The 17,506-nt window shown below is 43.5% G+C and overlaps 1 protein-coding gene across 16 annotated transcripts in view; it reads right to left on the bottom strand.

The window, feature by feature from the left end:
- mef2d (myocyte enhancer factor 2d) overlaps nucleotides 1-17,506 on the bottom strand; it is a 110,042-nt gene that overhangs the window by 34,342 nt on the left and 58,194 nt on the right. For 9 of the 16 annotated variants that reach the window (XM_084358496.1, XM_084358510.1, XM_084358498.1 and 6 more), the window contains exons 4-5: nucleotides 10,468-10,605; nucleotides 1,094-1,325 (exon numbers count right to left, since the gene is read on the bottom strand). In XM_084358496.1, coding sequence (XP_084214622.1) covers nucleotides 1,094-1,325; nucleotides 10,468-10,605 — 370 coding nt within the window. Of the gene's footprint in view, nucleotides 1-1,093; nucleotides 1,326-10,467; nucleotides 10,606-10,726; nucleotides 10,862-17,506 lie in introns of all 16 variants that reach the window. The other 7 variants (XM_084358506.1, XM_084358511.1, XM_084358497.1 and 4 more) reach the window with 1 other exon arrangement.

Raw genomic sequence — 17,506 nt, 5'->3', positions numbered from 1 at the left:
TGAATACATCTCCACAAAGATTGTTTCTGTCATTGTAGGTCACTCTCAAGCGCTCTGATAAATTTGCTTTTGAATATTTATTTGATAAAAAGACAGTTAGCAGCTCAGCCCTGCTCATTAAGCCGGCAGGTGAACGGACGGTACCGTTCAGTTCTGCACAGACTCCGGCACAAAATGCCAGCGCTGGTATCCAGGACAGTTTGGCTTCATTTTTTCTGACAGTGGGAGGAAGTGAAGACACGTCGTCCATCTTTCTATATGTCAGTGGTTTAAACAGGGATATGATTCATATCAGCAAAACACAAGAGGGCTGACAGCTGCTGCTAATTAGCATTCACAACAATAGAAAAACACATTTATAGCAGAGCTTGTAGCATTTTTCATTCACCGCTGATACCGACTACTACGATCAGGAGCTGAATGTGACTGAGAGGGAAACAACTGAGAGGACAAGTCAGATCAGAGGAGACACTGTTTTCAATTCTGACTTTAATGCTCCAGTGGGCATTAAAAAGCTACTTATGAATGTAATTTCTGCTGCTTCATAAAGTAATTTCAAAGTTAGTGACGAGGGGACAAACTTCAACGTTGATCTCTTGGCAGGCGAACGAATCAGAGTCACCGACACTTCTTTTAATGTACGTATGAGCCTGTAAGTGTCTCGTTTTAAAGACAGAAGTCTGAGTTTCCTCATTTTTTGAAAATTGTCTCCATGTTGCTGTTTCTGCAGCACAACAGAGCACCTGTCAATCACACCGTGTGGGCGGCACTCTGAAGTCTTTTTCCTTCAATCTTCTTTTGTACGAGTTTGGAGTTTTTTGTCGTTTTCTCTTCTTCTTCGGTTTATTTCAAACTGCCGCTGCTGCTGTCAGAACAATCCCCAAAACTCATCAGCTGCTGTGCCTCAGAGCACCGTTCAGCTACCACGATCGCTCGGCATTCAAACATCAAGCTGTAATACACGGGTCGGATCAATCAGCCACTCGACGTGTATTTCTATGAAAATGCCACAAATTATTGATCGTCACGACCGACACAGACAGAAACAGCTTCAAACCAAAGCAGCCCAGCTGCGTTTCAGCCCGCCTCTTACCTGCGCTCGCGGGTCGCTGTGGTAACCCTGGTGACACGGTGTTCCTCTGCAGAGCTGGTTGCTGTGGCGACAGGAGGCGGGGGTCTGTGAGGGTGGAGGTGACAAAGGAGGTGGTGGTGACCAGGGCGCCGCCGGGGTTGTTGCTGAACTGGAGGGCCGCCGCCGCTGCTGCGTTCTGATTGGATACTGGCACGGTGACTGGCATGGAGAAGGTGGGCTGTGGGACTGTCGACTGGTGGAGAGACAGGAAGAAGGCGGGGCTCAGATGTGTGTCTCGCCACACGCACACACACACACACACGAGCACACACACATATACATGTTTACAGTAAAGGACAGGTGATCAGTTAGTGATCTGCAGCAGCGCACAACGAGCCTGCAGGTGAAAAAACACGCAGTCGCACCAGCAGCCAACCAATCACAGCAAGGAGAGTGTTTCCAACAGGTGAGACATTAAATCATTGTATTAATCACTAAACTAAAACACAACTGCAGATATAGGATCTAAAAGTAAAAACATGATGATCTCATCTGGTCGTTTTGTTTTTGTCTTCATCTTATAATAAGTTATTTCTTTACGCTGAAACCGTAAAATCAAACTGCAGCAGAAGTTTAACAACGACTTTACGGCCTCAGTAAAAATCCTAAATCACCTGATATGACGGAGGCTGTTTATCACTGTTAAATCTTCTTTTATTTTATATTTGAATTGTTGAGACTTTGAGAGTTTAATTTGAAATCACGGAGGAACTGTGAAACTTGATATTATTTAAAGGTTCTTGTCACTTCTTCTTCTTCTTCATGTTTTTCGGGGGATCGCAAACAAACGTTCATCTTTTCAACGTAAATGCTGCGCTTGTTCAGCCAATGAAAAAAAGGGGCCTTGTATTATCATATAATAATTCATCGGCCTGTTGTGCATCATGAGTCCCCGTGAAAAATGTAACAGGCCCTCTGGAGCGTTTGGTTTGTCCTTTCTGGGCTACTGTAAAAAAGGTGATTATACACTAAAGACAACATAATAATGAATATAATATTACATGTCTGCCAATAGCTCATCCTTAGTCCTGCAGACTGGACCTTTAAAAACACCTTTATAGCTCTGAAATCTCCAGTTTATCAATAATAATTGATTCCTTATAACCCAACTCTCTTCAGACTGAAGCCATCGCAGTGAAAATATTTCAACTTGTAACAGAAATCAACTTGTTTCAAGATTTCTTCAGGACTTTGAGTGTCTGTTTCTTGATACTAGAGAGAATAATGCAGGTTACTGCACCAGAATAAAAAGAGATTAAAACTGATTTTGTTTGCAAGTCGATTTGCATTGGAAATAAGATGAACCAGTTTCCCTCTGCACCGACAGATAATCATTTATTTTCAGAAAGTGATGTTTAAAGAGCTCAGTGACAAAGAGAAATTATTTCATTAGCAGGTTTTTGGAGAGAAAATACAGTTTTTTTCAGGACCTCAGGAGCTAAAATGAACTGGATCCAACAGACGTACTGATGTTTTGCATTTTTCAGCCCATTAACTAACACTTTATATTATTACTGACCAGTTTCCAGCCTTCCCACCAGGATCTACTGGGTTTCAACAGCAGGAAATAAATCTGAAAGTGATGTCAAGTATTTCCAATTTCTTTTAAATGGGATTAAATATATAAAAACATTGGAAACATTCCTTTAAAGTAAAACTGTGATTTTGAAATGAACTCCTCCAGCCAACACACACACACACACACACACACACACACACACACACACACACACACACACACACTCTCGCTCAGTTTCAGCATGCAAGGTGACTTGGTGGAGAAAAGGCCAAAAAAAGCTGTGTCGCCTTTCACATCTCATGCTCAGGTTAAACACTTGTCGCAGCAGCGGGTTATTGCGTCGTGTTATTGGTGACATTTTCAGCGCGTGCCCGTCACATTCCAGCTACATCCCACCACCACCACCCCCGCTGACGTGCTCATCACCGGGGGAAACATTAGGAGGTGTCCTGACTGTGTGTGAGAGGTTCGTGTGCATTAATACTTCGTTAATAAGAAGCGCCTCATCTAACAACGCTTTCTTTATTACTTTTCTAAAACCTCTGAGAGTCGATGACCAGACAGCCCGCGGTCCTGGTAAAAAAAAAATAAATCAAGGGCAAGGACCTCGGGTTGTCCAGCCATCCGACCCATTTCACCCTGTTCCAAGTCAATCTGAAAAGAAGGACTTCTATATATAGAATATGGGCCAGTGCTGCTCTGTACTGTACTCAAACTGCCTGGGACCCAGTTTAACGCAGAGGAGGAGGACGAGGGCACCTTCCTGCCCTCGATCTCTGCCTCCTCGTTTTCTCCTCTGCAACTTTTGTTTTTGGGAGGGAACAGAGAAGTACGTAGTAATATCTGCTCACACTTTATTTTGACGGGAACAAAAAAAGCTGCATCATTTCCTAATAACTTTGCAGGAAGTTTGGTGGAAAATAACTATTTATTTTTGGTCCTGATTATCAAGAAAAATAGGAAATATCCTTGAAAGAAAAGTTTACTTTCCCGTTCCAGTGGTGACACTGATGTTAGGGAGTATGAAATATCAATATATCGGCTGATATACACCCTCAATCCCTCAGAGATCGTAGACATTAAACTTCACCAAGAATGTGATAATTAAAATTTACCCCAAGCATTTTCATCTTTAAAAAAAGTTTTATATCAGCGCAGTACTGAAAAATCTGATATCGGTCGACATTATCTATCGTCAGGCTCCTTATTTATTTATTATTGTAAACTTTATCTTCGGTATATGTAGACCTGCATACACAGTTAATGAGGCAAACCCAGAAAACCTTCATTGAAAACGCTAGTGCTGTAAAATCAAGCACAATTTTATATTTCATGATATTTTATGACTGAATCCTGACGGGGAGGTTAAACCGGTACACGAGATGAGTCCGTCGGTGCATCGAGAGGCCAGAGAAACCCCCGATCCTCCGACCCTTCTGAGATTTAAAATGTCACCCATCAGAGTGTGAAGAGGACGTTTGCTCTAAAGACGGAGCGAAGTGGTGACCCCGGGGCGGGCGGAGATAGCAGCTGACAGCACTGCACCACTGCACACCGGCCAAGCAGAGGGGGGGGGGAGGAGTGAGGGGATGGACACATGGAGGGATGGATGAGGGGGTGAAGGGTTAGTGCAAAGGTGGACGGAGGTGTGTAAACACACTGTGGAGAAGACTGGTCCTGTCGGGGCTGGGGGGGGGGCTACTTTCTGATTCAAGCGTTGCAGGTAAGAATAGAGGTGACGAGCACATATGTGGTCCCTTGCGTCTACATTTTGATGACCGGTAAATACAAGAATGGAGTAAAAAGAGAGTGTAAGAGCGGAGCTTGACTCGTTTTTACGAAAGGAAATAGATAAATGACTTTGGATCAAATGTTTGTGGGAATTAAGACCTCACAAAGTCAAATGTAAGACGATTTAATGACTTTTAAATATTAATATTTATATAAAAAAGAGACATTTTAAGACTCTTTAAGAAGCTGCAGTGTTAGACTGAACAAATTAAAGAATATTTACGTCATATTTGTAAGAAAAGTTGGTTTTTCAGTCTCATTCCCAACTCGTCAGATACTGACGAGTTGGGAATGAGACTGAAAAAACAACTTTTCTTACAAACACGACCCCGAGCAAACAGAAACTTCCATCTGTTGTGATTCTTGAACGCTCTTTATCCGGCTTGTGTGTGCACACGAGAGAGAAACGATAATAACTGTAGAGAAACAGCCAATCTTCTCCTCTAATGGTCTCGTTTGCTTTACAGTCACGAGGACAGAAGCACGTCGACATCAGGTGATTTGAAAAACACTTCCTGCTTCGCTCGCTTGTCATCTAGAACTTTTCTTCCGCCTCGCTGTGTTTTCACGGCTCTTAATTGCGACCAAAACTTCAGCTCGCACCACAAACAATCCTCTTTATGTTGCCTTCTCTTTTCATTGCCGGGCTCTAATGGCCTCAACAGGACCTCCATGAAGGTGCCAGCTCCTGGTTGCTAGGAGATCGATGACATAACCACCAAACCCTCTTCACTTCCTTTCACTAACTATGAATTTTAAAAACCGTCCTCACCCTGCGCCGCACTGTGCTCCGCTGAGCATTAATCCGTGTTTTTGAAGAATTACAAGTGAATTTACATCTGCCCACTCCAGCTCCAGTTAACACACCGGTGCCGCACGAGGGTTAATTGGGCCCGTCTGCTCGTCATCCTGCAGGAGAACCCAGCTCGGTAAATAAATTGACCGGGAGCTTTTTTTTTCCGGAGGCTCGTGCGAGGAAGCTCGAGGCCTCTTCTGTGCGAAGGGAAACAAAAAGAGGCGAGAGGAAAAGCCAACCTGTTCTCCCCTCAGAGGAGCGCTCACAACGAGGGGTAAATCAGAATGAATTTAACTCATGGCCTAGTTTTCGCCTTTTCCCTCCCTCGTGTCCTGGAAGCCTTTGAAAGATTTTTTTTTTTTTGCAGCTTTCGTAGTGTCACGTCGCATTTGTTAGCAGCTGTGGATCTGAACACAAAGGCGGCGTCAGAGACGTGTTTGGGTGACCTTTAGACGCCACAGCGGCTGACCAGTTAGCAGAGCTGGGAGGTAACAGAGTACAAATACTTTAAGTTGATTTTTACTTCACTTGAGTCTTTATTTTTCTGACTTTTTCTGACTTTCCCTCCCTACATCTGAACACAAATATCCGTCTTTTCTCCTCCAAAACAGGCGCGTTACTTTAGTTTGATTGCATCGGACATTAAAATGTTGACTTCTTATATTTTAAGTGGATTTAAAAGCTTCAGTTCTGCTGAGAAATGACTTCTTACACAATGTGACAGCCATAAATAAAAAAAAAACCCAAATGCGATATGATGAACTGTGCAGCTGGAGCAGCATTTTATTTTTTTTTTACTTTCATGTTTCACATTCTGCCTGTTCACATTCACACCGAGCCTCTACAGGAGACATTCATTCGTTCAGCTCCCTTGCTCAAGGGCACCACGGAGCTACTTGTTAAAAGGAAGAAATCTATTTCTTATTCAATTTCCCCGACACTGAATCTCAGAGCCAGAAAAGGATCAAACCAGAGGCCCTGCGGTTAAAAAAAAAAAAGCTCCCTTTTTTTTCCTCGCCTACCACAGCGCCAGTGTAACGGGAACAGAGATACGTTAGCTCGAGGCTCGTCTCGCCGAGCGTCCTGCCCATTCTCCCCTCGCCACTCTCTCCCTACCTCAGGAGGTATTTTAGTACAAGTGGGATTAAGCTTGTATATCCCGGCCCCTAGCTGTCATGCTGGGGATTATGATGCGGAGGGGAGGAGTGGTGGGTGGTGGTGGTGGTGTATGCCTCCGTTTGCTGGTGCCCTGTGAAAGGTGTGCTGGGCAAACCGGGCAGGCTGAGAGACCGGGGGGCAGTGCGGCGGTGAGGACATTACCCGCTAATGTTCGGCTGGCGTCCAATCGCAGAGCGCCAGGAGCTGCAGCTCTGCAGGAGGTGGACTGAATTATATTCCTCTGTCTTGGCAAACGAGAGTTAAGAGGCGGCTCGTTTTTCTCTTTTAGGCGCGACATGAAGGCAATTAATATTTATTATGTTTTAAGGGATAAGTCCAGTTTGTTCACGCCTGGGTGTTGTTTATCTAGTTTGTTCATTGTTTTCGTCATGATTGATCAACTCTGACAATCAAGAGTTGATCAATCATGAGCCCTTTAACATCCTTGCTCTTGGAGACACAATATCTTTAAGATTTTTCTAACTGTCTAGACGAGTCTAATCCATACACAAGGGTACACCTACTATTAACATTACCCCTTGGTTTATGGGATGGATGACCATTCTGAAGCCTCGAGTTCGGCATTACGGCCATCGCCATATTGTTTATTGGCACCAGTAATTACCCAAATTCAAATGAGAGGGTGGCGCTGGGGAGGATATCCTGATTGGATCTGACTGAGAAATCATGGACCTGTCGCACACTCATTTATCGTCTATTTTACTCTTAAATGGAACCAAAATGTACTAAATGAACACTGTGCTGAACTGAGGAAGACTTGAAACTAGTGATCGATACGATAAACTCGTCAGAAAACTGTTTACTGAGGTCATAAATCAAGACGTAGGCTCTGTTATCATAAGCTTACATACAATCTGACTTCTTTTTGAAACCACTGACGTTTCCCCCCTACTGGCCGTTAGAAGAAATGCAGGTTTAACTTGGACCTGGAAGCTCTGTGCACCTAATATACTGTCTATACATATAATGAATCAATATTTAGACCTGGGTACGATGGCGCTGCTCGGCCTTGCTTTCAGTTTTGCCCAGTGGCCACTTGTGGTATTGCAGCCAAAAAGCATTTTCCTCACAGACCGCCATCAGAAAAGAGACGTCTGTAAAACTGACAGGAAACCTTGAACTGTAAACAAGGTCAATAATGAATCTTTTATACATCTGTCTGTCTTCGAGCCAATTAAAAAATCTGTGACGTCATCACAATGTAAAGTCTACGGGCCGGGAGTGAACTTGCGGGAGGGGCCGGCTGGGTGGAGTTCAGGAAGTTAACCCGAAAGCTAGAATACTATTCAAGCATTTCTCACAGGCCCCATCTTTGCACTGATCTTTGCACTAAGATATCTTCATTTTCTCAGTACAAGCAGTCCCTGAAAAGTTCTGTGCTCGTGTCCCACAGGAGGACACATCGGGCTGCAGAAGGTCAGACACAGAACTTGTTTACAATCCTTTCTGATCCGATCACGTCTCCAGATAACATCCTCAACAAAGTCATATTTAAGGTACAAACTGACTCGTCCTTTTATCACATATATGGTTTAAAGAATAACCCGCTGTCTAACTCTCCTGCAGCGCTGCTAACATGACTCCTGTCCCGTCCCCAGTGACCAATCAGAGGAGCAGGCAGACAGGAAGCGGGGCTGTAAATTGAGTGCTACTCATTAAAGTGACATTAATGGCATTATTGAGCACGGAGGAAAAATGAATCACAGAGAAATTGGCACAGGAGCGGAGTGGTAAAAAGGGGGTTGGCGGCGCGCCAGTCAGGAGGCAGAACCTGGATAATGTCAGGAGCACATCCAGCAGGACTGCACCGGGAACAGAGTGACCTCAGTAACGCTGCAAATGACGAGCAGTTAGCGGCTGCACCCTGGCTTTCTTCTCTGCTACCTGCATAATGTCAGGAGTAAGCTCAGCCCTGCCTGGTGCACGTCTGCAATTGCAGGCTCGTTTCTTTAGTGTTGCTAAGTATTACACAATTGGTACTTTCAGCCAAGCAATCCGAGCGCTCAGAGGCATGCTCCGAACGTGTTGATTATTACCATAAAGCATGATTTCCCCTTGCGATAACAGTTGCTATGCCAACTTTTGTGAAAACCGGGGACCTAGTTAGCACTCCTCTCCTTCTGTTGTTTATTCTTGTACATTACTGAACTTGCAGCGGCTCCAGAAAACAGTGTATTAAAGCCATAATACTCCCGAGGATGCTCTTCACTGTGATGACTCTAACTTCAGATGAATAATCACAGTGAAGCGCGCCCTATTTGGTGGTATACTGCCTTTTTTCGAAGGATTTCTTACTCACACAAAGTTATATTTGCAGAGCTGCAAAAAAAAAAAGACATTTTCTTCATCCTAGAAGTCCCTTTTTTATTAAAACAAGACATGAAGTCTGGCAGCACAGGTGGATCATGTCACACGGGTTTCAGTGCACATGGCACATTTTAAAAATAGTCTAGAGATGGTTTGAAATACGACAACTTGCGTCAGGAAAAAATCAAGGAAAGTAATTTGTGATATCTTAAAGAAAGATGATTGGTAGTGGAAACAAGTTGAAATTGTTTAATGTATGATTATGTATAATTTCTGCTGCTATGGTACTTTTAATCAAAGCAAATCAATGATGCAAGTGGCGTGGCATCAGCTGCTGTTTCCATTGTTCAACAACCGCTGATGGAAATCTATCTTTGTGACTTTGAACGCATCATTACCTGAAGTAAACGTAGGGATTTCTCAGGGTTGTGAACGTTTTTTGAAACGTTTAGAATAATATAAATTAACAACTCAACAAAATATATAACAAAGGTCTGGTCCTTTAAGACATTTTAATGCAGAAGTGTTAGATGTTATATCTTTAAAGCTTAAGCAGTGAGTCAGTCAACTGAGAGAAAATGTATCTGTAACTATTTTGGAATTTTGAATACTGAATATTTTGATGAGGATGCTTTTCTTCATCTTCATCTTTGGATTTTGGATCGTTAAACATTTGAAAATGTCACTTTGATTTCTGAGAACTTCTGATTTGTTACTATTTTCTAATATCTAATAGAGCAAAAAATGATTTCATCATCTGCAGATCAATTGAAAAATGAAATAATCTTAAATTTCAGCCCTTATTTCAGAGGTTTGCCCTGAGAAGCCATGATATCAACTTATCAATCCTACAACACACCGTACTTTATCGTCTATTTTACTCTAAATGGGACCGTGATTTACAGAACGGACATCGTGTTGTGTCAAAGAAGACTTGAAACAAGCGACTGAGAGCATTTGAATGCGTCACCTTGAGCGCTGATAACTTCAGATCCACTATTTCTGGAGCAAACTATTATTGAAAATCTGCAGATTAATCAAAAATGAAATCTCTAGTCGTAGTAAACTTCAGTGGTTTGCCCTGAAAGAAACCGACACCATGATAGCGACTTGTCAAATAAAGGCAGCCACGCCCTGAAGCACACTCATACTTTATTGGTCTATTTTACTCTAAAGCGGACAATAATTTGCAAAATGAACTTCATGCTGTGCTGAAGAAGACGTGAAACTAAGGGATCAAGACCATAAAGTCATTAGTAAGCTGGTTACTGGGGTGATAAATAAAGGTAGAATAGGGTCATTTCCTCATAAGCTTCCATAAAATCCGACTTTGGATTGTTAGGTGAAACCTTGAGCTCTGAGAACATCTGGCACACATTTTTCCCCATTTTCTGACATGTTACGGAGCAAACTATTATTTAATAATCTGCTGATTAGTTAAAAAATGAAAATAATAACTGGTTTTAAAAGTTTTCCCTCAGCTCGGCCTCTCTGCTCTACCTTTTCCTGCTCGGGCACACACCATCAGAGGGGGGTCGTGGGTAGTGATTTTGTGGGTGGGGGTGGAGGTGCTGTTGGTAAGAGGTGGAGTGAAGGAGGTAGAGGGGGTGGGGGAATGGTGAAGGCGAGTGCTCTGTGAGTAGTCAGGCCGCCATCAAGAGCCGGAAAAACCTCCGGCAGCAGGAGGTACCAGCATGAGGAGGGGGGCAGGGTTACACAGAGGGGTGGGGGGGCGGTACTCACTGACAGCCTATAGTTCTGCATCATTTTATCAAACTCCTCGTCAATTTTTTTGTATTTCTCCTCAGTGCGGGGGGTGAGGGAGAAGGGCTCCTCGGGGTCTGGGCTCTCAGAGTCCCGGTGCTCTTTCTTGTTCAGAGCCTTCGTTCCCCAAACAAAAAGACAAGAAGAGGGCAGACAGACAGAAAGAGAAGGTAGATAGAGACAGAGAAGAAGAGAAAGGGTAGGTTAGATAAGGTGACAAAAGTGTGACGGTACTCACGCCGTAGCGTTTGAAGAGGCTGTCCAGGTCCTCGGTCTTGCGGTACTTGTCCTCGTTTAGCGGGCTTTGGTCGATGGAGTCGTCGCCGTCGGGCTCGGGGCTGTTGCAGCCGTTAAAGCCTTTCTTTCGCAACGTCTGAAGCGGTCAGAGAAGGGGGGTAGAGGAGGAGAAGGAGGAGGCACATTTACATTTCATTTTATTTCATGCACATTTTTTTGGATCACCACTTCAGGCACATTTTTGTGAAGCCATTTTTCATTTCACAACAAACACAAATGACCAATCGTGATTGAACCACATCTGCCGACTCCCACACGGCTTCATTGTATAAAAACGAAGCAGCACCAGTCAGATGGAACAGTTTGACCCCGCCGATGACATACAAGGATGTTTTTTTTTCTCGGGCCTCGCAGAAAAACAACTTTCTCCCTCTGATAATCCTCGATCGATTTGTCAGGTCAACGTTCGTAACATCTGCCGCCCACGTGAAGGCAACTTATTACCACCGAATCTGCACTCGTTCACCCGGCAGGTGCTCTCGGGGAAGTCATGGATTAAAAGGGTGAAGGAACTACTGATTCAAATACCAAATGGAGAAAGCTTTGAAATCAAAGGCTGAGATGTTAGAAAAACAAGCGCCCCCATCTTTACCAAGTTATAGATCTGCCGGAGCTGCCCGTGGCTCTTTCATGGGGCGGTAAAGTGCATAAACCTGAGCTGCATGTCAGAAGACACAGTGAGGCATCGCACCTCGACACACCAGCTAATCAACAGTGTTACTAATTGGTGTGAAGCTTTGCGCCGAGGAAAGTGGTTGAGCGAAGCAAAAAGGGTAAAGGGTGTGTTAGGGAGCAGGCGGTGGTGTTAGCGCGTGGCTAACGGCAGTCAGGTTGTGTCAGTGTTAGCACACTTTGGAAAGAGCGAGAGAGAGAGAGAGAGAGAGAGAGAGGCTCTTATTTTGAGAGGATTCTGCTAAACGAGATTTGCCGTTAAGTAGCTTTGCCTGGTGGGCCCTTGACCACACAGCCAAGCAGATAGATCCTCGCAGCAGAATGGATCTTAAACCGGAGCTGGAGAGCCTTCTGTGGTCCAAATACAAGCTTTAGCCCTGAGTGGCATAAGATGAAGAGAAAGAAGAAGAAAATCCTTTCGCCTTGAAATCTATCAGCAAAAAGGAAATAAAGGATGAAGTACACTGCAAAAAAAATCTTCATTTTATCAAATCATTTCCATCTTTAACCGAGTCCTGAAGACGTGATTTTCTTACACTGGCAACAAACATGTTTGTTGCTCTAAAGTATCATTATGAAGTAAATGTTGGTTGCGCGATTTAATGGCTTTAGAAGAACGAATTGGTTGCATATTAACAAAAAAATATCTTTATATCTTGACAGATTATTGGAAAACATCGATACACAAGTGCTGTTTCACTCTCACCACATAGCCCTGCGTCCTTTACTCTTTCAACAACGGTCAGAAGGAAATGAACTCAAATGCTGCTATGTTTAACAGACGGTATCTTGAAAATTAAAATTAAAATGAAAATCTAAAATATTAAGCCCTCTGTGTCAATTTTTTTTCCCCTGGTGTCGAAAATGGTATCAAATATGGATATTTTTCGAGGTATTATATCAAAGTTAATGTGAAAATTAAAGTTACATTTGTTGATGTGAAAATGTTTTGGGGGAGAAGAGAATCTGTCACTGCTGAGGAAGAATATGACGTCATGTCTCCAACAGACTTTGACCTATTTCAAGAATTTCCTAGAAATTACAATATATAAAGTATCCTGCATCAAGAAAAACTTGCTTTCTGATTGATTTAAAAAGATTTTAAACAAGTTCATTTGTATTGGAAACCGGGTGGAATAGTCTTAGTGCACAGCAGACGATTTTCATGTAGTTGTGAAGCTCCAGAAATGTTTTGTGGACTACGAGACTTCACCTGACTTTCATCAGCGTGGAGGTGAGGAGATACTGTAATGACTGAATTTTCCATTTGTGGGTGAACTGCTCCTCTAAGGACTCAATCATAGATCATAGAGAGCATCAGATTTTTTTTTACAGTGCATCATGTCACAGATTATCAATTAGACACAAAGTACTCTAAGATCATATTCAATATTTCACACATCCTTTATTTCTTTTAATTAATTATGCCGTGTCAAGTGTGACTGCAGCCTCGTGGTGGTCTGATTAAAACATAAGCACATGTTTCACGACTCTCACTGTTACGTGAGGATGATTCAACCCCGTGCAATTCGACCTCAGATGTGCAGCCGGCGGTAACTCGTACCTGCGAGAGCTCTCGACAAAAACCCCTCGAGGAGGCAGAGACGGAGATTCCTTTAATTTTGGATGAATTAGTCTTAAATCTTCAAAACAGGTGAGGGCAAGAGGGTAATGATGCCATGTGGATGTCGGGTAAAGACACTTTCAGTTTTAATAACAATAGCGCTCTTTGATATGAATCTCATTAAAACTGGAAGCCATTATTATTATCGCAGTGTCAAAGCCGCCGCGTTTTATCTACCCACAGAAACGGGTTATTAGACAGATTTGTTCCAACACGGAGACAGTCGCCTGATTCAGCTGTTCAGTCTCACCAGAACAAGTCGGCGCTCTGATCTGCAGCTTAATGCAAATTTAACGCACGGGGAGCCGCCACCACACGCTTTGTTGTCCACAGTTCATAGAAAACACTCTCTGCAGTGGCAGTCGGTGTGTGCAGATATGTGTGTGTGTGTTCTGACCTAAAAAAAAAAACAACTATATTGAGGGAACAAAAGAAAATAAAATACAAAGAAATAAAAACAACTCGGGCATGACAATGACGGCATGTGACAGAGGGCTGCGTGGAAGACGTGATCGAGGCGTGGACCTCCTGCCCCCGACTGTCAGGACACAGAAAGATAAAAAAGCCCGCAAACAAAACTGTGATGACACTGGAGCCATGTCGGTGCATCGTTCACATGTACAGACACACACATGCACACACTTTTATACTAAAGGTGGCACAATTCTGGTGTTTTCTAACCCTAATGTTGATCACACAACCACAGTCTGACCCACTAAACCGTAACCTGAAGGACAGTTACTGTTTATTACAACTCGGGTCTCATTTTCATAGTTTTGGTCTTTATTTCTATCTTTTCTGACAACATTGTACTCACCAAAGAAACTGCTAAGATTAGAGAACATGGAAATATTGTGACATAAGAAACTTGAACAGTCGGATGATCGGGTTATAAACTAACCTACATTTTACTAATTTTACTACTTTTTTGGAGGTAAAACTGGAAGTGAGCACATCTGGAAGTTGTCAGGTCGCTAATCATTTTTCATTGCACAGAAAACTACAAAGTACAGAAGATCAAAGTAAAAAAACACAGGAAGTTATCCCAGAGGAGCAGCACGGGGAGGGCAAGGTGATTTTTTGGGTGTAGTGGCCACAGTTGGTACTGCAGGTCACTTAATGCTAAGTGGCTCAAAAAGACTTTTTCCATTGAAACACTGCTCCAATTCCCAGAATGCATCTGTTAGTAAACTGTGATGGATGTTTAAACACAGATTGGGAACTATTTTTACCTTTAGCCCACATTTTGTCCTCTAAATCAGTTTGTCTGATCATGTGACTTTGTTCTGGCGTCGTTGGCATGATCCCAGATCTTACAAATAAACCTGGTGAGTACGATGTTGTAATTACTGATAGAAAAATGAGACATGTTTAAATAAACCGTACTGTCCTTCAGTTTTAAAACTCAATCCTGACCCTGACTCTACTGCTGGAGGTTTATCTGATGTCGCCATGTTGGTGTTGTTCATGAACATCTGGATGAAGGTTGCTCCAGGACTGCTGACTTAATGTTTTTCATTTTTCTTTTCCAGCTTTCTGTCGCAGCTTGGTTTGGTTTAGGCAACAAAGATATCTTATTCCCAAGTCGCTAAGCTATGATACTAGAAAAATGTGATTGGCCGGTTGCAGTGATGTTCGTGACGTTCCAGGAACAACACCAACGAGCAGATATCAGATCGTGCATAATTAGGATAAGGATGGAGTCATGCAACTGTGGATGAGCTGAGAGAAAGTTTTCTGGTTGAGTAAAAACCTTCACTCAGACTCACTTCACGCCCGTCCGACCACCCTGAACTCCTGACAGCAGCAGACATGAACTGTCAAGTAACGAATCTTCATCCAGTGCGGACCAAGCGTCCTCAAATCTCAATTAAACTGCTCTCACTGTAAACACACAACGCAGCAGGTTTCCCTCCTCGTCTCCAACACACTCGATGTATTTTCTGAGACATCACAAGCGTCTCTCTCCGTCTTCCTCTCATGTTAACACTGATACAGTATTTTGTGAACATTACAGTAGAAACGTGGGGCATCGTTCCTCTTCTTCCTCTCCCACAGTGAACATTTTGTGTAACAGTACACACACACACACACACACACACACACACCCTCTGTAGTCCACTGATCAGCTTGTCTCTCAGTCAGTCAGCCATCTGTTCACCTGTCCGCCGTCTCTCTCTCTCTCTCCCTCTCTCTCTCCCTCTATTGTGTTGCCAGGGTAAGATTCACCCTGCAGAGCACCACGCCGGCCTCTGACTGGCTGCGGCTGCTGACAAGCCCCGCCCCCGCCTCCCTCCCTCCCTCCCTTCCTTCCCCTCTGGCTCGCTCGCTCGCCCACCCGCCTGTCCGCCCGACCTCTGTTTCCAGCTCTCCATGAAAACGCTGCAGCTCTCTCCCTCTTTCTTTCTCTTTCGCCTTCTCATCTCTCGGCCCACCACCTTTAACGCTCGCTCTCGCTCTCTCACAGAAAAGTGCAAAGTCTCACACTCGTCCTTCTGTGTTTCCTGCCCTTAACATCTCTGCCTCTTTCTTGTAATGTCTCCATATGTGAATCTCCCTGGTCGCCCATTTCCTCTCATCCTCCTCCTCCTCCTCCTCCTCGTCCTCGTCCTCCTCCCCTCTCTCATCACTTTCCCACCACTCTCTCTCTCTCTCTCTGTCCTCTCTTGACCCGTTCCCAAAGCTTTCCCATCGTGTTTTCCTCTCTTTTCTTTCTCATCTCGTCGCTGCTCCTCACGTTCAATCCTTTACTTCTCTTCTTGAAGCTGGTCTGAAACCTTTATCTGTTGGTTCTGACTGAAATGCAACATTTCAAATAAAGGAAACTTTCTGTCAATCTTTTCCAGAGCTTCACGGTACAGAAGACGTTTTGTGGTCCAAATATATAGATTTTAATTCAGATCATCATCAAAAAAAGTTGATCCTGCTGAATTTCCCTTTATAGAGATTAAATAATTTCTTTAATCGACAGTCGGCGGCCTTAACGACCGATATGTTGAACATTTAACCACTGACATGATCTGTGTTTGATGTCAAATCAGACGGCTACATTAGGACATAAAAGAACAAACATTTTTAAACAAAATTATATAATATATATTAATAAATATTAATAATGACTTTCCAGCCAATACTGAAGCAACTAAATGGCTGAAATCTTCTAATATCAGGCTGTTTTCGTGTTTCTGCTGCTGAAGCCTCGGTGGCCTCCAATAAAGTTGGTGAGTTTTAATCCAGCGTGAAGATACTCTCCATTATTTCCCCGACACATACGAGATTAACTCAGACTGTTTTCTTCTCGGTGAGTTTGTGCTGTTGTGTGTTTTTCGACTGAGGTAGCAGGCAGAGTCTCTCTTGCCCAGCACCAAGCACAACGTAATGTCACGTCCCATGCTAGCGTGTTGCATAAAGGACACACACGGCCCCCTCCAGCAGTCATATGGGACATCATGTCCACAGTCTCTCTCCACAGCACCGGCTGCCCAGATGTTGTATTATAGATCAGCAGTTGTCGTTTTCTTGTGTCGCCAACGTTTGAGCTGCAAGACGCGAGGAAACGGCCTCGTCTGTCACCGGCTCGCTAGCATGAAAAATTTAACTTTTAGGCTTCAGAGACAAAAGCTGGAAACAATCGACATGAAATCAAGTCATCGTCTGTCAATTAGCGACTGGACACAAGTAAAAAACAACGTACTGAGTGAACCCAATAAGATTATTTCCATCTTTTTACGATAATCTAATGAGGTTGTCCAGATGGATTTAACATGGAGCTGTTCTGTTCTTCATCCTCCCTTTAATTCTGACACTTTCTGTTGGGTAACCCATCAGCCACTAACCCCTCCAGCTCCGACTCGTATTATTTATCCATGAGGTTAATGGACCTCCGCCTCTCGCCGGCTCCTGGGAGGCTTCGGGACGACTCGCTTGGTTACAGAGGAAGCCGACCGTGTGGGACGTTCCCCCCTCTCGGCTGCAGACGGCCTGTCAGCCAAAACAGATAACGTCTCTGCCCTGATCATTGTTGTTTGCCTGCACTAATGGAGGCTGAACAAAGGGGAGGGGAGGGCATCATTTGTGAAAAGAAGATGAATTTATTAAAAGGAGACTTTTGTTTCAGAATTGCTACGTGTCTGTTTTTCCCATCATCACTCAGAATCTCTACAATATGAGCGAGTCACTAATTCATCAATCAAGGACTTCCAGCACTTAATATCTTTTTAATGGAGTCTTGGCCCCTTTTTTCATTGTACGACTATTAATCATTTTTTTGCAGGAAGGGATCAAGATTTCAATTCTGAACAGAATACTGCGTGGCACAATGATATCTCAGCGAAGTCTTTGACCTTGAAATGCTGCAGAAATGCTGTTGTAATAATGAGAAATCACTTCCAATTAACCCCTCATCTCAACGAGCGCTCTGTTTAG

This window comes from Pagrus pagrus, assembly GCF_965226575.1.
Source record: "Pagrus pagrus genome assembly, chromosome: 7".
NCBI classification, from domain to species: domain Eukaryota; kingdom Metazoa; phylum Chordata; class Actinopteri; order Spariformes; family Sparidae; genus Pagrus; species Pagrus pagrus.
Note: the sequence above shows the minus strand (reverse complement) of the source record. Positions and strands in the feature narration are given on the sequence as shown.